We start from the raw sequence: 23,060 nt of genomic DNA, 5'->3' as shown, positions 1-23,060 counted from the left end.
CTATGTAAAGAGTAATAAAAGTAAAAAAGCTAGTAAGTTGCCAAGAATACAATGCAAGTTACTAGTCGTTGGAAACACACTGTTCTTTTTTATCAGACTATAATGGAAAACTACACGTTTAACATTTCTAATGGTGTTTCTAGCAGGGGGTACTAGGGGGTACAGCCCAAATCAACCCCACTGCAGACCCTGTCTTCAGGGTTATCGCTTACTTTGCATGTGAAGCACAAAGTAGTGTGTGAAAGTTATTTAAAACCACCATTCCTAAAACTAGACATTTACAGATGCCCACTTATGTTTTCAACTAAAACCCTCAAATAGTATAAATATTTGTTAAAAAATTGCACATACATGACTGCTTGCGGTTGTGTGCTTCAAATGAAATGTAGTTTAACTGAAGTGCTTTTTCATAAAGGTGGACATAGCTGAATGAATAAGCGATAAACATAATTTGTACTTGAACAGTCTAAGCACTCCATCAGCTAGCTAGTCTTGTTAGGGGTTGTCCAAAATTATCATCAGATACAGCAAGCATACAAAAGCCCCCCCCCCCTGAAGTTGTCGTTTTTCACTGGTTTACTGATATATATATATATGCCTTGTCTCGTTTGCTTTGTTTTTGAGGAAGTGTTGTGTAACTGCACAATAATAAAGACAGACTGATTTGCCATGCCAGGAAAAAAATTATAAAAAACTGCAGACTGTGATGGTTAAACAAGTCCATTGTAACATTGAAGAGATGGGCTTTGTATCAGAAAACTGGTGACGGAGTCAGAAATCACATGTGACGGGTAAGTGCATTCATTTGTTACATATACAGTGTATAATGGGGATTGATTTTAATCTTAATACAAGGGCGGTAAAATGCAACTGACGTGTATCTGGGTAACGGACATCCGAGTGTTGACTGTATTTGTTTCGGGAATAAACAAAACAACATTTAACTTGAACTGCTATTTGGCATCCTTTGTTCTGTGGTTGCAGTTGGGTAAGTCCTACACAACTTATTCTTTTCTCCTGTGATGTTTTTCTAATTTAATGTGTTATATATTGTAAGGTCTTGCTGAAAATAAAGGCACACACAGGGGCCACGCCCCCTGCCCCTGCTATGCTTCTTTGCCTGCGTTCAGAGCAATATAATGGCTTTCATTACTTTTTGAAAAATTTAAATTATTATTGAATATCCCAACATGAAAATCCTGTGTTCGTCCCAGCACCAATATACATATATATACACACACACCACACACACACACACACACACACACACACACACACACACACACACACACACAGTGCTGTGAAAAAGTCTTTGCCCCCTGTCTGATTTTCTGCATTTTTGCACATTTTTCACATTGAAATTGGTCAGATATTTTTGTGGGTTGTAGTAGTTTATAGAGGGAGTCTTAAAGAAGAAATGACACCAAAGTTTGGTGCTTCTTTCATTTGTTTGGTGTGCAAGGTAATCAAACATGCAATCTTCAGGTGTGAATACGTTATTGCCCCCCCTAGTTAACTCAACCCAATTAAAGGGATAATTAGGACACAACAGTCAGCTGTTTGAATACTTTGGTTAACAATCAGGCCTGATTTGAGCCAGCCCTGTCCAATATAAATCTGACTAATTTTGGCCCTTACCATCAGAGTGAAGTTGTCAGCACACAGGTTCTACAGGCACATCATGCCACGATCAAAAAAAATTCCTGAAGACCTCCGAAAAAAAGTTATTGATGCCTATCAGTCTGGAAAGGGTTACATACCACAGTCAGAGCCATTGGGACTGTAGTGAATCTTCCCAGCAGTGGCCATCCTGCCAAAATCTCTCCAAGAGCAAGGCGTAAAATTGTCCAGGAAGTCACAAAGAACACTAGAACAACATCCAGGGATCTGCAGGCCACCACCATCAGAAACACACTGAGAAAAAATGGGATTCATGGCAGAGTAGCAAGGCAGAAACCACTGCTCACTAAGAAGAACATGAATGCTCGTCTCAAGTTTGCCAAAAAGCACCTGGATGATCTTCAAGAGAACTTTTTGGCCAACACGGGTCCCGTTATGTCTAGCAAAAACCAAACACTACATTCCACAGTAGGAAGCTCATACCAACGGTCAAGCATGCTGATGGTAGTGTCATGATATGGTTTGCTGCATCAGGACCTGGACGACTTGCCTTTGAAATAACCATGAATTCTGCTCTGTATCAAATAATTCTACAGGAGAATGCCAGGCCAACCGTCCGTGAGCTGAAGCTGAAGTGCAGCTGGGTCATGCAGCAAGAAAATGATCCGAAACACAAAAGCAAGTCTACATCAGAATGGTTGAAGAAGAAGAAATTTAAAGTTTTGGAATGGCCTAATCAAAGTCCAGACCTAAACCCCATTGAGATGTTGTGGCAGGACCTGAAACAAGCAGTTTATGCTCGAAAACCCACAAATGTCACTGAGTTGAAGCAGTTCTGCATAAAAGAGTGGGCCAAAATTCCTCCACGGCACTGTGAGAGACTGATCAATAACTACAGGAAGCGTTTGGTTGCAGTTATCACTGCTAAAGGTGACAGAACCAGTTATTGAGTCTAAGGGGGTGATTACTTTTTCACACAGGGACATTGGGTGTTGCATAACTTTCTTTAAGAAATAAATGAAATAAGTATCAATATTTTCTGTTATTTGTTCACTTAGGGTCCCTTTTATCTAATATTAGATTTTGGTTAAAGATAACATTTAGTGTCAAATATGCAAAAATGCAGAAAATCAGACAGGGGGCAAATACTTTTTCACAGCACTGTCTATATAAATGCAATCTTGAATAAAAGCTCAGTATAAGCTACTACTATATTTAATATTTTACATGTTTTCTTCCAAATTACACTTGGTGAATATTTTGTTTAAAAAAAGAATGCTTATTAGGAAAGGAAAATCTTCTGGCTAAAAGTAGGGTGTTTGGTTGACTGGTGAGTTCGTAAGTTTGGTGTTTGTAACTCGGAGGTTCTACTGTACTCACTGGATCTCTTCTTAATAATAATTTTAAAAAACAACAACATATATTTTGGTTTCCTGGGCAACTAGGGTAGCAGGCGATATCCATGTTAGATGGTCTCCATACTGTAAGCACTCAACACCAGAACAATAGTATTTATAAGTCTTCTCTAAACAACCCAAGCAAAAACAGATGCAATCACTGGTTACATTTGTGTAAGGTATTAAAAGGCATTTTTTAAAATATTTCGACACTGTTTTGAACAAAAAAAAAAGATTTATCTGGATGGCTGATTTAAAAAGTAAATTTATCATTGATTTATATCCTTTTGTTCATTCGACTCACATAAGACTTCACAGGTCTCATTCCAATAATTCAGCATCTACAACTTGGCTTGGCAACCCACTTTATACCCTTCATACAAAAACTCTCCTATCCTAGGATTACTAATACCATTATCATAGTATATGTATCACTCATAGTTACGGCTACGATTTTGTCACAGAGGTAATGGAAATTGTGAATTTGAATAGTCAGTGAAATCTTGGATGTAAAAACATATTTGACAAGGGCCTTCTTTTCCTCTGCCGGTATCTGTAAATTGTTTGGTTGTGTAAGCACGCAGGATTTACGTGTAGCTATGTAGCTCAGTGAATGAGATTTGTAGCTGAGCGAGCAAGTATGTAAATGAGTGGAGAGGAGGTTTATGGGGTGAAAAAATAATGACAGAAGGGCGAGAAAAGTGGCAAATATCACTATAGTAGTGAAGTGAAAAATATCCAAAGGGGACATTTTATGAAGTGGTGGCATGATGTTTTCTACACACAAATGAAAAGCAAGCTGTGACAAACATGTTGAAAGTGCTTTCAATAAATGGAAAGGCAGAGCTAGAATACAAACAATGGTGAATGAGCTGTTTTCTGTAAAGACAGAAGAACAAATGTATCGGAGAACAGAAGTTTACCGACTTAGGAAGGCTTTTTTTTACAGCATGCTGTGTCAGAATAGTGGAAAACTCGAACTGTACTCTAAAGTAAATTTAAACTGGTCAGCAGTCAAAATAAATAGTCTTTATATTATTGGTTTTGGTTTACTATATAAAAGCTCTTGTGTATGCTGATGTAGCTAAACCTACATTATTTGGTGACCTTTTTGTGAATTCTTGTTTTTTTGCCGCACCTCACCTTAAATGTATTAAAAATTACAATGCCAAAATCGTAGCCTTATTCATGGTCAACTAATGGTCTCAATTTTGCATAGGCCAAATGTATATATTTTTTGTCTTACCTGTTTTTTCTCCAATGGAACAGTGGCTCCCTATGAGATTTACTGTCTTGGTAAACAATAAATAATAAAAAGTATTATTAATACAAACTAGTAGGTGGGTTCTCTTACCTTTATATCCCAGAATGGCTACAGTGATGGTTAATAGGGCACAAAGGACATACAGAAGCACAATTGCGCCTTTCAGTGCCCAGTTGTTTTTGCATTTGGTGCACTGGGCGCCCTCCTGAATTCCTGTAATAGAAGAAACTCACTTCAGAACATTTCAGAAATAAAGTCAAGTTAGAAGACACCAAGAACCAACCAGTCAGCATTCAATTTGAATCAACATTATAGGTATGACACACAACAGATTAAAATTACACCATGTCTTTCCTGTTTGAAGCCTATTCTTTATTACAAATATTAATGGTACATTACCACTGGTTTCCTACAGTAATTTGTCTATTTTCCCAGAAAACTGTTATACCCAGTTTCCTTTCATTGATTAACACTGTTTTACTGCTACAGTTTCCTACCATGGGTTTCACTTGTACTTTTTATCATTTGTTTGTTAAAAACACTTTTGTTGCAGAAGCCAAGAGAAAGAAAAGTCAGAGCATTACAGCTTCACTTCACTGCACCTCCAGGAAAGCAGAGGAGTGAAAGAGGAAATCTGGCATAAGATTTGTGTGTGGCTACGTCTCTTAAGAAAAGGAATTTCCTTACAGACACCTTTCTGCACAGTATTTTTAAAGTGACACCCCGACACTGGGCAGGAAAAGGGGAGCAAAAGCATGTAATGCAGGCTTGTTTTCTTAGCCTTAGGAAACGTGCTAATTGTTTTCTTGCTATGGCCTTTAAAGGCAGTTATGCCTGTAGAAACTATTAAATCAGCTGAACAAAAACAAAACGTGTCTAGAAAAGTTAGCTTTCTGTCAAAACACCTGTTGTTCTGTCCTAATTACCTCCAGCAATTGTGGTCAGCCCTGTTAAATACTTGTGAGGACTAATAACTATAATTTGCAGTGCTTGTCCCTTTTCTATCTCTAAGAAGCATGCTCACTATTAGAAGATTATCTTCAACAATCATTCAACTCACAAGGATATACTTACGAAATATGTTGGCAATTGACCAGCGTATGCCACTCAACAGCGTATGTACTGTCTAGGATTCATAAATAATCATTGAAATGTTGACTAGGGTCTAAGCCAGTACTCAAAGGCAGCAGAACTAGAGAAGCTCACAATCATACAGGGGTTTACAATTAGTATATAAATATATATATAATATATATATATATATATATATATATATATATATATATATATATATATATAAAGGTAATTCTATATTACCACATTTCTAGGATTGGGTTAAGAACTTAGAATGTACAAAAAAAGTAGAACACATATAAGAAAACAGCCAATCATGTAATATCTTAATGCAATTTCAGCTAGTTTTATTTGTTTTGTTCTGTGGTTACACACGCACAGTAATTTCACCATGCTAAAGAAAGGATTATTGCAGATGGTGGCTTTTTTTCTGGCCCCCACATTTAGAATGGTGTGTACAAGGAAGTCAGAAAATCACAAAAATATAAAATATTTTATCGATACAGGGTTGTTCAGAATTTAAAACTTTCTACAATACTGCTAAAAATGACATCTTTGATAGATATCAAGGAGTGTTAATGGATTCGAGGTATTTAAAATGCAGAATTTTCAGTTACAGTATTTTTAGTTTTGGTTTTAGTGCAACTTTACCCCAATTAGAATGTACAACATGAGAAGTTTTGACATGCTTGTATCTTTTCAATGCAAAATGTATTACTACCACTTAAGAAGTCTAAAGAAAAAGTCTACAGAAAGTTCTATATAAAACCTAATATTGTGTAAAACTGTGAAATTTTGTATTAAGATTTTGTAGTTTTAACTAATACAATTACACACAAAAAAATATTAATAACCACATTAACCACAAATTATTTCAAATGCAGATGTTTTTACCCAGTAAACCATAATTGAAAACTGCATGTATAGACATACTAGTGCTAATAATACCAATGTTACTCAGGGCATTTTGCATTGAACAGACACATGCACTTTTCAGTTATGCTCGTAACTACTGTGTAAAACATTTGTATTTTAAATAATCAAATGGCTATATGATTTTAATTGTTGTTTTTTTATTTGTTTTATCTTTCTTAATTTATTTAATTTACTTTTTTTTTTTTTACTCCCTTGTCACATAAAAAACCCCACTATTTTCATTGTCTTGTAATGAAATTTACCGATGTACAAAAAGAGCTACAATTGTGCATGTTTTTTTAACAGTGTCAATAATTAAAGTATTTTGTATTTATTACACATCCTAAAACAGTCAAATATGTAGGCCCATAAATCAAGCCATCAGAGTGCATGAGAGATTAAATTACTTGATTGTGATTGTTATTTCAAGATTGGAGTAAACACTCTGAAAACTATTGATGCACAGAGAAGGTCATTTCACTTGACAATTGTAAGCAGATTTCAAGGAGTTTTTGAGAATTAGACAAATGTGTAAGTTTTCGATAACATGATATATCATCAGTTCTGCGTGGTACTAATGAAAACTACACTACTATATATATATATATATATATATATATATATATATATATATATATATATATATATATCTACACAGTATCTAAAATGTTTAATATATATTATACATTACCGCGCCTTGTCTCGTATGCTTTGTTTTTGAGGAAGTGTTGTGTAACTGCACAAAAATAAAGACAGACTGATTTGCCATGCCATATATAAACAAGTATTGTATATATCAGAAAACTATAGTCGGAAATACATGTGACGGGTAAGTGCATTCATTTGTTACATATACAGTGTTGTTTGGATCCAGCTGATGACATAATTGTGCACCAATCATGTCTTTCCTGTTGATTTGCTGTCCAGTAGCTGCAAATTGAGCCTTCATTACGCTGTCCTGTCACAGACATGATTTCCCTTTTCTCTAGACCAGCATCAGAAAATATGGTTAAGTAGCTTTTTATGTTATAGAGAATGTTAAGGGAAAAAGCCGGTGTTCATGTTGATTTAAAATTTAATTCACAGTTAAGCACTTCAACGTTCCAGCGGGCATCTATGCAAAATAGATGCCCGCTAGATCTGGAAGCTGATTGGCTGTTCGCACTCAATCGTCTTCTAAAATAATATATATTAAGATGCATTGGAATGGCACATATGCAGTTTATTTATTGTTTTAGTGGCATTTATGTATCAAACCAATAATGTAAAATGCTGATACTGTGGCTTTTTAACACCTAAGATGTCTTTTTAAAAAAGGTGCCAAAAATACTCAGGGTTTGATCTATAGTTAACAAATCACATGCCTTCAAAAATGACTCATACGTAGCTCTTCTGTGACAGATCAGCTGTGCCACGCCCTCACCACCTTTTGCCCATAGCGAGATGTGTGGTTTTCAAAAGGCTGGCTTGTACATATAAAACATTGATCCTCCAACTTAAAGCAGTTATTTAGCTTAGAGTAACATTTTTCTTAAAACATGCTATTCATTTAGTACAAATATATTACAAATTTAAATTATAAAAAGCTCAAAGTCGGCAGAGGCGTAAAAAATAAAAAATAAATAAAAGATGGCCACTGGATAAATAAAGCAGTGACATTGGTGTGTACAAAGTTGTTTTTCAGATATGTTTAAGTTATGTGACCACTGATTACAAAAATCGATTTGATCTTTTTTTGATAAAATCTATAATTACGTTTGACCACCCGGGTATTAGATGGTGCACGGTTTAGTTTATTGTTTTTTTTTTTTTGCTTTTTTAACTGATGCAAGCAGCACTGTTTAATACTTTTCTTTTTAATTTGAATTAATATGACTAATTTGTAAAAGACAATACAGCTGGAACTATTGTCTAAGTTGAGGTTTTGGAAAAACAAAGAAGATATGTTCTTGAAGTGTTTGGGTACTTGATAAGCTAAAATAAAACAGGTTAATACAGATGTGACGTGGGATGTATAACTTGATTTTACACTCTGTTAATTATTCATTTTTAAATCCATTCAAGTACCATTTCTCAGTGGTTTACACTGTTACTACTGGGATTTACAGTACTGCAGTAGTATTGTATCTATATTTTGGTGTATTTCGACATTGCATTTAAATTTACTTATCATTATCAATTTACCAATTATTTAGATTTTTTTCTTCTTAAACTGAATAGTTTCTAGCAGTTTAACTAAAAACAAAAAATAACACTCTAAAATTATTAATGGAATAAAATGATGCAAACAAGGGTTATTTTGAAACTAAACCTGTGTATCTTTCTTTATTTATTGTTGTTGAGCTTGTAGGGGAAAATAATTGTAACGAAAAGTATTTTAAACACAAAAAAGGTGTTTTCCTATAATTGAAGTCCAAAAAAGGGGGGAGCGACTTTTACACCAGTACGACCTATACCACGATTTTTACGGTAAGTTGTTCAATAGCACACCACCGCTTTTTCAAGCATAACTGTAACCATGGAAACCTCTTGGTTTCTGCCAACAAGATTGTGCTAGAGCTTGGATCACTTCCTCACTGGCTTTTTCTATCAATTTTATCGGACTAATAAACATCAGATGCTCAAGACCAACCCAAATGCTGAGCCACAAGCTTGTTTTAGTGAGAACATCAGGTTTCCGTGTCTTATTGCTGGATTAACATCTGGAAAAAACAACCTACCACCCAGAAGAAAGGCGCTTGCTGTCACAAGTGTACTAGGACCCAACAGGCAAGACTTAACAAAAAAACAAGCATCTCAGCACCCTTGTTATCTCTATTGGTTTTCTTAGTGTCGTCTTCTCAAGACTTGTTTGTTTCACATATGGTGCCTCTGATCTAGTTTAAAATGTAAATACAATTTTTAAGGCTTGGTTTTGATTAATGAAAATGCATTAGTTCTGCTCTGCTTATACAGCTGCTGTCCTTCATACATCATAGCCTGTTATGAAAATATCTGAATGCAGTGTCAATTATTATTATTGTATAAAAAGGTTTATTACAAATACAAATATCACCTCCTTGAATGGCAAATCTCATTTATGAAATACATACAATGGCAGTCAACATCTTTTCACTGTAGTGCCACTGATGACAACACTGTTCTTACAGTGCCATTCAAGGTCACCTTGAAATGCCTATGGTATCGCTCAAAATATTGTTTGTAAACATGAAAAAGAACAAACAACAAGAACATTGGCCACGTGGTCCGCCGGTAGTGATGTGGACGTCAACTATAATCTTGTGTCGGAGGTAATCCAGTTATACAGAAGTAGATTTAAAATTTAGGATGGGGATGGTTCAGAAAACATTCAAATATATATATTTAAAATCTAACCTTTAAGAAAATACAAATGGAACACAAGCAAACCACTCCATAAGCTAATATCATGCACATGCTGCTAGAAATTTATACTTTTTTACTGTGCCAAACTGCTTCCTTTCAGACTATAGCAACATTTCAGTGGAAAACCGTGGCATACCAGGGGGAGTGGTAGTCTATTTTATTGAAAAACCTCCTATGATCACACTAACATATGTTTCACATTCTGTTTAATATTGACTGGATAATTCAAGTGGCTTTAGCTCGTTTTCCACTGTGCTTGACACATATAGAAATTAAAAGGTTAAAAACAAATTACATTATTCTCTTGTTTCAGAAAGCTTTTCAGTAGTGTTTATGCTACAGATAATAAACGTTGTTCCCCAGCAATGAATAGCTGCACAAGCCTTATTGAGCTTCTCCTGGTTCAATAGTTTTGACAGATAGATGCACAAATAACAAAAACCCACATCCCCCCCATCACCATTCTGGAAGCTGTTGCTCTACTGTGAAAATTGTGTGTATTGTATTGTGTATTATGCAACCCTGCTCCCTCTATGATTTGTATATTGTTCCTCTCATCAAACGCACAACTCACACATCACTGCCAGAACTAGAATTACATACTTGGCCTACTTAATTGCACGTTTTATGTAAATTTGTGTTGGTCAAACAGGAACAATAACTCAATGAAAGATTGAATTGTCTGGAATACTGCCTGGAACTGAGGAAGTTCATATAGAGACAATGGGAAAATGTAATGGTCCAGCAGTTCCCTATAAAGACACGCATTTAATCAGCTATAAAAAAGCTGGCAAGGGGAAATGAAAAATGTCCAATAAATTGCTGACCCACATTTGATGCAGTTCTCAATTATTACACTCTGGAAATAAGAAAATATGTAGAATATCTACAGAAGGATTTGCAAAATTGTTTAAAAAAAAGCAAAACAAACATTATACAAAATATAATTCATGGGACGAGACCGTATTTGTTTAGTCCCTTTGAAAAGCAACACACATTCATTTCCGTGCTTCACCCAGCAAAACCTGAAACACGCGTTGCACTTGGGTCTGTCATAAAAGCAAAGTTCTAACAATACATGCTGGGTACAACTGTATTTTTCATGAAATCCCCTATGTGTGTGTAATACATCATGCATATCAAAAACTTAAACCTAATGAGACTACTGTCAGGAGCAAAATGGTATAGTGTAACAGATGTGAAATTCAGTTGTAGAATGAAAATATTAAATGGGTGATATGTTCTATTTGCTTGCAGAGTATACAGTACAAAGTAAAGTACAATTTCACTTTTTCTCATCCTGTCGGATCCCTTTTTGAGAGCATACTGTACCCTGGTACATAACTCAAACCTAGGGTACATAATCACATACAGGTACAAAGTAGCAGTATGCATTTTTTAAAGATCTACAATACCAGATTGTTTCTACTAACCGTACATGTATATGGAATGAAGATACTTGGCAATATGTGGTACATACAAAACTGCTTGTCTTCAAAAATTCTCAACAGGCAAATGGCTCTGCTTTGGCACCTTATGCTTTGCTTCATGAGAGCAAGGTGACAAGTCAGCGTTTTGACAAATGTCGCTTTTATTGTAGAATTTAATTATCCCAATACATGCACAGGCCAGGATCAAGGCCAGAAAATCACTGCAGAAAGTTGTGGAAAAATGGGTTAGTATTTGTTTAAACTAAATTAAACAAGACAGAATGTTTTGCATTTCAGGTACACGTCTCTGAACTTAATTTTTGAGTCTAATGCTGTGTTTCACAACTGCTGAAATGCAGGTTTCTGCCTTGACGTTAAAATAGTGTACAGTACAATGAAAATAGGTTTAGCAGACGAGGATGTGAAAGTCACAACAGAAATCGAAATGACCTTCAACTAAACTACGGTACTTTATGTTTCCATTTAAATACAGTGAGAGCCTGTTTTTTCCTAAGAGTGAGCTGTATGATTTATTTCATGAGCAGGAAGGACTCCAAAATACACTTGGCACAAGGAGTGTGGCTTGTGCTTTCTATATTTACAGCAGGGAGTGATGTTTAGTGTAATTGGCAAATATTTGTTCTCAATGCAGGTGATTAATGGTGTTTATACGATATAATGCAGCCTGTAAATGATTTGCAGTGAATTTGAGATATCACATCTTATGGGAAATTAGTTATCTAAACAGTTCTAAATAAAATGGTAATTTCTCCACAAAACTTCTTACAAGATGAGTTACGGTAGCCATTTCCCTCAACCTAAACCACAGAAGATTATTTACAACCCATTTCAAGATATTTTCAAATGTTTCTGAGGATCTACTTTGGAACAGGGCTGTTTTGAGTTTTGCCTGACAGCAGCAACTGCTGCATTTCATTTTGGTACAGGAAGTTGAAAAAAGAAAATCAAGTTTTTCATGTACTTGAAATAAAAAGAGCGAACAAAGTCATACCATCGCTAGTAAAAATTATTATTATTTGTTTATTTAGCAGATGCCTTTATCCACACAGACTAGGGTATATGTACTATGCATCAGCTGCAGAGTCGCTTACAACGTCTCACCCAAAAGATGGAGCACAAGGAGGTTAAGTGACTTGCTCAGGACTTGCAAGGGTCACACTGAGTCAGTGAGTGAACCAGGATTTCAGCCATCCAAAGCAACCCAACCTGGTCTTTTGTGTTCTTTGCTTACACTCTAGGTTGGAATGAATAAAAACAGTATTCACACTTCAATTATAACTAGATAAAAAGTTATCAACCAGTGGTCTGTGAGTTAATCCCTGATACGCCCAAAAATATTCCCCTAAAATGTGTCTACCCCGCATCTACCTATTCCCACACACCCAAAATGAATAATTTGCTACAGCATGTATATTTATCAAATGTTGAATGGAAAGTGATTTTAGATATACTAGTGTATTCTAGCTCTAGTTTGTGCTTTTTTGGGGGGTAATTGTAAAATTCATTAACCTTGCCTTCTCTTAATTACATAACTCTAATAGCGAGAGCTCTGTTTAAAAATAGGGTTTTAAGTTACACGTACAGTACCTACACATACTTTGAGTCTAACTTCGAATACAAACAGTACTGCACCACATTCCAAACCTAGATATTGTACGAAAAACAAAAACTGCAATTTTAGCAGGTACAGTTCAAGTAACATGTAAGATACGGCTGTGAATTATTATATTGAATTCTTTCCAGGTTATACGTAGAGTATGTCATTTATTCTGTACATTTTCCTATTTTTAATGCTGTCACAACATGCTTCACAACAATGTCATGTTTAACCTTAAATATGCTACTTCATGGTTTTCTTTAAAGGAATTGGTAGCAAAGTGAGCCACACACTTATTAAACACATTTAAAGAACCTTTTGGGTTTCTTTGTGAGAATGATACTGGATTTTAAAATATATTGTACCACACCAATAAGAAAATCTTGATTTCCACTGGTACCCACGAGACGAGGGTTAAAAAAAATGTGTGTATTTTTGTATCTGACATATTTAACACATCCCAGACACTTCAGTACAGATCTTTGAGAGTTTTTTGATAAAATGCAGTTTTGGAAACAGGTGGAGGTCTTAGTGGGTTTGACTTTTATTTTATGACATGTATCCTTTGGGAGTATTTTAACCTTTAGAGATAACAATAAAGCTACAGCCTACAGCCGTGTGTCTACCTGCTTTTCGAATGCTGTTTAAACATCTGTTTGCCATTAGTATTTACATCATAGTGTGAGTCATTCACAAAATCCAAAGCATATGTTTGTACTATATGGAAGACTGTTTGGCAAAAATCCATTCAGAGTTGCAGGCTGTTACTTTAAAAGAAGGACTAGTCATCCAGATAGTACCTTTTATAGACTATTGCAAATACCTAGTAACAAATGACAAAGCATGGTGTAGGGACGTGTCAGTGAAAACATTCAGCCAATTTGACCAAACTCTCTCAAATATACCAGAGTCACTGCCACCCACTTTTAAAACTGTGGTTATGACAAATGTAGGAGAAAAAAAAAAAAAAAAAAAGAAAAAAAAAACACAACAAATGACAAGGTCTCAATGTCTCGTATCTAAACAGAATTTGTATGTAAACATTGGTTTGCTCTAATATCCTGCAGATGTAACAGGCATTGTGGTGTTATTCACTGCTGTTAGATTCTGTCTCAGGTCGGTGTGATGAATTGTGGTTAAAAGCTCTATAGCCATATGTGGCAAGGCGATAGCTGCACAATGGTAAATTAGTGTTGGCGTGATTTGATATGTGGGAATGGGTTTACTGTGTGTTGTTTTGGAGTTAATTTGTTTGATTGAATTATTGTTTACAGACAGGCGTTCGATTGAGACATGCTGCCTGCTACTCTTGGTTGAGGGGAAGGGCAGCAACTGATTGGCTGTGCTGGTCCTCAATCAGCGGGTGGGCGGGTCTCGACCGAGTGTCCGTCAGTTTAAAAACATCCGCGGGAGATAACGCGGGGCTGCTGCAAGGCCTGCCGTTTTTACGGCACCTTTGATTTAGTTTGTTGTATTGTGTTTTATTTTGCACTTTTTGTAGTTTGCTGTATTAGACCTCTGTGCGTTACCATTGCTGGTAACGTCACATGACCACCTTTATTTTACTTTCGTTTTCTGTCTGTTTATGAATAAAACATGTGCGCCTGTGCCAGCGTTTTCAACATCAACACCACGTCTGTCTCTCTGGGTGCTTGAACAGCAGCGACCCACATACGTGACACAAGTAAGACCCTGTCACAACATGGATGCAGAAAAGCCTGGCTCTTTTGCACAGTGGTTAAGACACTTACTTGTGGTGTGCAAGGTTACTAATTTGGGCCAAGTGCAAAGTGCTTCTTACACTTTGCCTGCACTTTCTGGATTTGTACTGTGTTGGTGTGCACTCAGTACAATAACATATTGTGTCTTTCCTATAATTTGGTTTCTGTTTTTGATGATAACCATATTGTTATTTGGATTCATTTGTATGGTACTTTAGAGGGTCTTATTCTTATTTAAAGTTATTGTGTCAAACATATTGCAATATTCTACAATACAGTGCAGTATTAATGCAGTATATTTTATAACAACTGTTATGTTAGAAATTAACATTTATACAAGCCTGCAATTGCATGGGCAGCTGGTGGGAATATGAAAAGGTGAAAGCTTCAACCAATAAACTACAATACCCTGAGGAAGAATATAAGACATTTACCTAAGACCTACAGACTCATTCAGACTTAGCTATACTGTACCTGAGAATGACCAGTGGGAATGATGCATTAGAACACAAAACAGGTTGTCTCTACAGAAAAGTTTAAAAAGTTGCAGGGAAACACGACACCACATATCATCATGCAGGGCTAGCATACATTTATGTTTCCATTGTCCTACGCTTCTTCATGTCTGGTAGCAGCTCAGAGGCAGCAGGGGAAATGGTTTCCTGGATTTAAAAGATGTAACCTGTGCCAAGTCTAGAAAACAGTTTGTTCCTGTAGCGATGTTCATATACAGTTCAGTAAACGGATGGAAGCTGCTAAAGACTCTGTTTTTTTTTTTTTTTTTTTTTTTTTTTTCTGTCAGGTATCAGGATTTCTGCTGTGTGGACATTAGTCCACATTTCCCAAGGTTTTGAATTGATTAGCCACCTCAATCTTACAGCAATTTTTCACTCTTTCTTTTCCATTCTTGCACCTTTTTTTAACCAATGCCATGTTATGTACATAAATTATCTATTAAAACATAAAGCAGACCTGGTTTTACCAGCATTCTGTGAACATAACATATGAATCCTATCATCCCTTATATGCAGACATGGATCCACTGTAATCATTACCACGTGAGCCCTGGTCACGGAGGTGTGGCAATAACACTTTTTTGATGTTTTTGATTGTTCTGGATGTTTGATTTTTTCCCCTAAACACATATTAGTTCTTTCAGATTCACAAGTGTTTATATCCAAACAGAAAGGTGTATCAGACCTTTAACGATAATACATGGGAGGTGTTAGGAAAGGAGGCCCAACATCACTATCCTCTTTGTAAAGCATTCACATATAAAAACAAGTCTACTCCATTCATTCTCAAATTCGGAATAAACTAATTCAATACTAATGATAGTGTGAACATGAACTACTACACAATGCAATGTTGCAATTACTGAAAAAGTAATTGGAAATATTTTTTTGTACTGACTGACCACAGCATTAGAGAATGGCCTTGACAGCGTGTTGTCCAGTATTGAAGGTTTCTGCAGGCTTGACCTGCTTGCAACTGTGCTTTCTGCTGGTGGTTTTCTGCAAACATTGCAGGCATGTCTTGATGGATAAGTGGGCAATGCAGCCACTGCGATGCCCTTTGTGAAGCCACAGAGACCCTTATGCTTTTCCCTAATTGTTGCTGCATTGTTAGACACAGTTCTTACACATAATGTCATCACTTAAATGTGCATACATTGCAGACAAAGGGGTGTTTTCATTTTATTTTTATTGGCAAGCCAGTGTATTATTATTATTATTATTATTATTATTATTATTATTATTATTATTATTATTAACTTTGTATAATTCCAATATATACTTGTCCACATGTAAGGCTACTTTGAGGTTTAGCTGTGTTACTGTAAAATAAAATCCACAGAGTGTATGTTAAAGGTTGACATTTTAAAACTTTACAGTGAGGAGCAGTAATTTTGCAGGGCTCTATGCTGACTTTTTTTCTTAGGCACACATGTGTGCTCAAGTTAAAAAATATAGGTGCCAAAAACACACACACACACACACACACACACACACACACACACACACACAAAATTTTGCAAAAATAAGTGTAACAGTACCAACATTTATATTGAACATCTGTATATTATTGTCCTTCTTTTACCCAGCACATAGTGGAGTTTAACACTTTTGCCTCAACAAAGCCTTCCAGCTTACATTTTCTTTATTTTCAGGTGCTGTTTACAAAAACATAAAATCATTTAAATTCAAGGTTTTATTTTATTTTGATCTCCATTCTTTATGCTCTCCTGGAACATTTTGATTGCATAGTTGTTTGGGTTCTGCATCCGTCAAGGTAAAATATCTAGGTTCACACTGACTAATACTAGGTTCACATGCAAAAAAAAAAAACCCTCCAAAAACCACAACATTTTGTAACAACAAAGTATTGTCAAACTAATTTAAAATAGCCTTAAATTGATTAAATGTTTTTATTTGCAAAGGTTTTACTCTTATGCTCTTTTAGTCCAGGTCCTGTGATAAAACTTATTTGACTGCCAACCTGGGAGCTCCTCATTTTGGAATGTCTTTACCAGTGAGATGCTGTTGCAATACTGACAGAGAAAATTAGGCTCTGCCTTTTAGATTGTTTTTTTGTTTATAAATATCTCCAGACAGGTGTAGCCATTTCCAGGGATAATAATACAAATATAATAATAATAAAATAACAAATCAGTTTTTTCGGGGCTTTTGCTTTTTACATACTGTATGAAATTATTGTTTTTGTTACTTTTGTTTTTTTCTGTCACAATATGTACAGTAACTCGGCAGTACTTACACACATCAATTGTACCTTCTTTCTTTTGCTGTCTTCCACAACAAAATCCCTGTGGTCACAGGCATAATCTTCTGGGGTTTTTGTGTGTTTGGGCATTTTTTTACATTTTGCCACAATTTGCAATTCTGTTTTAAATTCCATGAGTGTGTAAATACTCCCTATCGAACTGTAATATAGCTTTAAATCTCGCGAGCAAGAACAATCCTCTGTTTCTTGTAATCTCATTTTAAATCTTGCAAGGGTATTACAATCCTCCAATAGAAATGTAGGAATTTGCTGCCACTCAGTAGTTGGGGTGACACAGCCTTAGTGATACAACAGCCCAAATAAGTGATGTCAGTGAAGGGAAAGTAAAAAAAAAAACAAAAAAAAAACATAGATTTTTAGGCAAACTAGTTTAAGGTTTACCCATGGCTGGAGTTTGATAATGACAGTGGTCAAATGAGTTGTTCGGTCTGCAGTGTCTGCACAACTATAGTTTGCTAAACGGTATTACAAAACCTGTACAAACAACACGGCTTTGGGGAAAAAAATAAAAAAAACTTGTAATAGAAACTTTGTCAGGCAATGGCCAGCACTTAAGCTTACAATGAATTAAATCGTTTTCCTCAGAAAGGGATCACTGACTGAGACAGCACAGTAGGGATCTATTATCAGCAATGTAAACACTTCAATTACTGAAGCTTTACCTCAGGTCAGGGGTTGAAGTTAGGCCAAATATACATATACAGAATCAGTAATTCGATGACAGGTTGCTATGATATGCTGCAAGTTGAAGCCTTGCTGAAGTCCCTGAATGTCAGACTTTGACACTATTATGTATATCACAGGACATACCGATTCAGAATCTTACCGTATTAAAGTCTGTAACAGGGGTGGTTCTGTTACGATTGTGGGTATCCGCTGATGAATGGGTTTGATTAAACAATTCACACACAAGTGCAGTGGGACATGGCCGCCACTAGGGTACCAACAATGGTCATACAATGGATACAGAAATAAATACAAAAAGTTAAAATAAAACAGAACAGGTAAAACAGCTAAAACCAAGTTTGCCATCCAGTGGCTCAGCACTGCTCCCACTAAGAGGGCGGTCCTGCACCAAGAACCTTCTGCCTAACACAGATCTAAATATACCGAGATGGGATAAAAATTCCCCTAGATGAATCCCGCTCCTCAGGACTGGAACCCCAGTATACACACGGCCATTCCTTTCTTTGCTCCCCCTGGTTATACACACAGTCATTTGGCTCCTCCAGCCAAATTCGTCTTCCCAGTCTCTATCCCTGCTTGAAGAACAAAGAAAAGGTCTTTTTCAGCTCCTTTTTAAAAGGCATGTGGCCAGTTAATTGACAATAAATTGGTCAATCAGTGCCTGGCCACCTGCTGCACATGAAGTTCAATTAGGCACGGAGAGAAGTCTAACCTCCCAGCCCTGCCCTATCTAAAACAAACGTTGTTTTGTAAAATTAAACAAATTCTATTTATAATCAAAACAAAACAAATTATTTGCAGGTGCAGGCCTTAGCCCTGCCACAAAGTCAACATACAATCGTAACACTAACAGTAAGCTGAAGTCACCTTAAGAATACAGAAATCCAGCGACAGTGACAAATGCTCCTACAGTATGTTCAACACATGATTCCTTCCACACCGAGTCACCAATTAATGAATTTATTTCAATCAGCACCCCCTATGGACAACTATTTTTTAATAAATATAATGACAATAGTGTTCAGCATAAAATGTAATGCCTTTTTGTCAGTTTGTTCATTCTGTAAAGCACATGCCAAAATATGGGTGCAATTTGCAGTAAAATATCACATTTTTTTAGCCTCTTGAAACATAATAGTAAGAGCAGCACTTAATCCGCCACATCAATACCAAGTGGGACCAGTTCATGATGAATGTTTAAAGCAATTTCTTACTCCAGTTTCTGAAAATTGGCCTAAATGTAGTTGTGAAAAGGTCTTGCACTGTGACCAGTGCCACATCATTTATCTTCTTAAAGAGAATCATAACAAATAATAAATTACGGTTAACAGACTGAAGCTCAAATGTTACATTATTGTAATCTTAGCAGTTAAATGTTTGGTTTGTTTAACCCCTTGAGTTCTGGTACTGTTCCTGAACCACTGCAATTCAACACACATTTGGTAATTAGAGGTTTAATAGTGCTCCAAAAGTATTAGGTACAGAACCACCGGTATGGCTGTCTTTTAGCCTTTTTACTGTGGAAGGCTTCTTCAAAAGTCTTACTTTTTCTACTGACTGGTCTAACATTAAAATGGCTTTGTAAACATGTATTTTATTTTATTTTTTATTTTAACACATTTAAAAACCATCTTCAGAAACCTTTTTCAAAACACATATTTTGTACATGTATTTGGATACAACAATCAGATGTTCATATTGGCTAGAAATGATAACAATACCTTGAACTTATTTACCGCCTAACCAGAAGTTGCACAACAGTTTAAAAAATGGCAAATGAAAAACAGCTGTGTGTAATATGTGAGTGTAACAGGGCCAGGAGCCCTGCACATAGAAAAGGGGGCGGAGCAAAGCCCTGCCAATTTAAATGTTTATTTTTTACTTTGTTTTGTTTATTTTTAGAATGGGGTTCCCCCTCCACCTTGTATTATTGTTTGCACGGTTTCATTTTTGTATTAGTATGATTTTGTATATTTGTTCAGTTATTTAAAAAGACGGCATGGGCGTGTGCTGCATGTGTGCACGAGGTTTGGCAAACTCGTCTCTGGCAGTAATTAAAAAACTTGTGCAGAATGCAGCCGGGGAATAATCAGCTAATTGGTAGCTGGTTAATCCCCTGGCTGTGTATAAAAACCTGCAGCTCGCTGCACTGGGGGGGATTGCGAGGAGTATTGAGAGCGAGAGCGAGAAGCAACATTTACTAAAGTCAATGAAGTCTATGACCAGCCTGACTGGTTTCCTTTTTGTTATTATTTTTGTGGTCGTGATTTGTGTTTGTTCATCTCTTTTGTTTCGCTCTGTGAGGAAGTGTTGCTTTTGTTAAAACCTTTTATTTATTTTTGTGATAAAAAATAAAACGACGTGCCACGCGTCTTTTGCACTTCAGTACTGGTGTCAGTATTTTCGTTCCTGCTTCTGTCTGATGTCACGGCAACGCCACGGCAACGCCAGCCTGTCACAGCGAGACTGGGCGCACACACACACACACACACACACATATATATATATATATATATATATATATATATATATATATATATATATATATATATATATATATATATATATTATTGTTTATATTATTTTTTTAATACCTTGAATCTCATCATTCTTCAAAAACACAGTGACACAGATAAGTCAAATAAATCCACAAATTAAGGAGACACCGGACGTGTTGATAGACAATAATCCTAACGTTTCGCTAACTGTTCAATCATATGGGAAAGAATGAGCGCAGCGATGCCGAGTTTATGTGTGGTAGAGAATATTGCTACATTTGTCAACTTGTAACACTATAAAACTGTTGAAACATGTTGACACAGTTGTTACCATTTCATGTCATTTGTGTCCGAAGCGGTAAATAACTGTAGAACCTTGTTGGACATATTATATATTTTTTGGTCATTCTGTTATGTGGAACTTTTTTCTCCTTCATTTTACAATGTCATTTCAATGCTTGTTTTATTTGAAGTGTTAAATTTCAGTTTTCATTTGCTTGTTCAGCTACAAAAGGCACAAGTAAGCCTCATGTTATTATTTTATGAAAACGTGTCTATGGCCACTGTTTACTGTGAAGAAACGGCAATGGCAAGAATGGAAAAAAGTTAAAAATAAATTAAATGCGATGTCAAATTTATGTACTATTTATTTTGTGACTAAACAAAACAACGTGCAACTTGAACTGCTATTTGGCATCCTTTGTTTTGTAGTTAATTCACTTGGATAAAGTAAGGCCTATACACGATATTCTTTAGTCCTGTGTTATTTTTCTATTTTAGCATGTTACATATTGTAACGTGTTGCTGTAAAGACACACATACAAGGGTCACGCCCCCTGCCCCTGCCTGTATTCTAAGCAATATAATGCCTTCTATTACTTTTTGGAAACGTACAAATATCCAAAGGAATATTTAAATTGCATGACTATCCGAACGTAAAAATCCTGTGTTTTGTCACAGCACTATGAATACTACATTAATGAAGAAAACACTGAAACATCTTTAAAAAAGTACGTACAATGCAGGAAGAATACTTTTAAATACTATTTAAACTAGAAACATAAAAAAAAAATCACAGCTGTGCTGATTGTGGCAAAACAATGAACTGCTAATTTTTTTGGATGTTTTTGCATAGTGCCTGGCCAATTTCTGACATGAAAGCTGTGCTCTACAGAGCACTTTTCTTTTTGTTTAGTATGATGTCATCATAAAATAGTCTAAAACATTTGGTCAACAAGATAAATAGGCTAGTCACTGCTTTTTTTCTTATAAGTGGAAAAACTTGTTTGCTGTTTTTGTCTTCAGCTGAAATCAGAATGATTGCATTTTATCTTCACTGGGATATATGTGATATATTTAAAATATATTTTAGTCTGTAATCCATATATTTACTTCATATGTTGAAAATATATGGTGCACCATATATTTTCATTAGTCTGTAATCCATATAAAATAAATATGTGGATTACAAACTAACATATATTTTAAATATATAAAAAGGGGCCCATTTCTGTATATGAGAAGTATGAGGATCATACTTTTCTACCATATATTAAAAATATGTTTGTCCTATAAAGGCCAAGTTACATTGTCAACATAGTTTTTATATCGAACACGCCATGGAAACTTTGAATACTAATTTGGCAATAAAAAAAACAAACAAATACATGTAATGGAAGCGTAAGCATGTGTTGTTATAGAATCAGGTATATCATGGTATAAAGAAAATACACTAGACATTCCCTAAGTTCCTAAAGGAAATTGAACAGTAATAAGATAGGAGCCATTATAAATTGCCCCCATTCCCCTCAAGATGAATATAGTATGAACTACTTTTTTATTTTTACAGACAAGAAACCTACATAGATTTAAGTGAAGAAATATAGTATGTGCTTTTCATTTCTTCTTAATTCTATGTTTTGTGACATCTCGCATCCATCCATCCATCCATCCATCCATTATCATTAACCACTTAATCCTTTACACGGTCGTGGTGAGCCAGAGCCTAACCCGGTAGACACGGGATGCCAGTCCATCACAGGGCACCACACACACAGCAATTTAGAGTGACCAATCAACCTGAACATCATGTCTTTGGACAGTGGGAGGAAAGCGGAGTACCCAGAGAAAACCCACACGAACACAGGGAGAACATGCAAACTCCACACAGACAGACCCCTAAGCCAGATTTGAACCGAGGACCTTGCCGCTGTGAGGCAGCAGTGCTAACCACCACAGTTAGGTTACAGCGTAGTCATTTCTTTTTTTTTTTTTTTTTTAAATAAATTTAGTCGTTGCCAATTATTTGTGTTATTTTCTCCCAATTTGAAATGCCCAATTATTATTTAGGCTCAAGCTCACCGCTACCACCCAGCAGAGAAAATTAACACACGCTGTCCTCCAAACCGTGTGCCGTCAGCTGCCTGCTTCTTTAAAAACTGCAAATTCACCATACAACCACCCAGAAGGACAACACAGCTCCTGGGCAGCTAACAGGCAAGCCCAGAGGTGTCCGGCCAGACTACAGGGGTCACTGGTGCGCGGTGAGCCGAGGACACCCTGGCCAACCTAGCCAGTTCTGTCTGTGATACTGATGCTGGCACTACCTCTGGACAACATGATGGATTTCCATTTATTTCCTTGCATTCCA

At 36.0% G+C, this 23,060-nt stretch overlaps 1 protein-coding gene across 1 annotated transcript in view; it reads right to left on the bottom strand.

The window, feature by feature from the left end:
• LOC121314500 (collectin-12-like) overlaps positions 1-23,060 on the bottom strand; it is a 90,814-nt gene that overhangs the window by 23,357 nt on the left and 44,397 nt on the right. Inside the window, exon 3 of the mRNA XM_041247859.1 lies at positions 4,372-4,494. Coding sequence (XP_041103793.1) covers positions 4,372-4,494 — 123 coding nt within the window. The remainder of the gene's footprint in view (positions 1-4,371; positions 4,495-23,060) is intronic.

This window comes from Polyodon spathula, chromosome 4 (genome assembly GCF_017654505.1).
Source record: "Polyodon spathula isolate WHYD16114869_AA chromosome 4, ASM1765450v1, whole genome shotgun sequence".
In the NCBI taxonomy this organism is placed as follows: domain Eukaryota; kingdom Metazoa; phylum Chordata; class Actinopteri; order Acipenseriformes; family Polyodontidae; genus Polyodon; species Polyodon spathula.
Note: the sequence above shows the minus strand (reverse complement) of the source record. Positions and strands in the feature narration are given on the sequence as shown.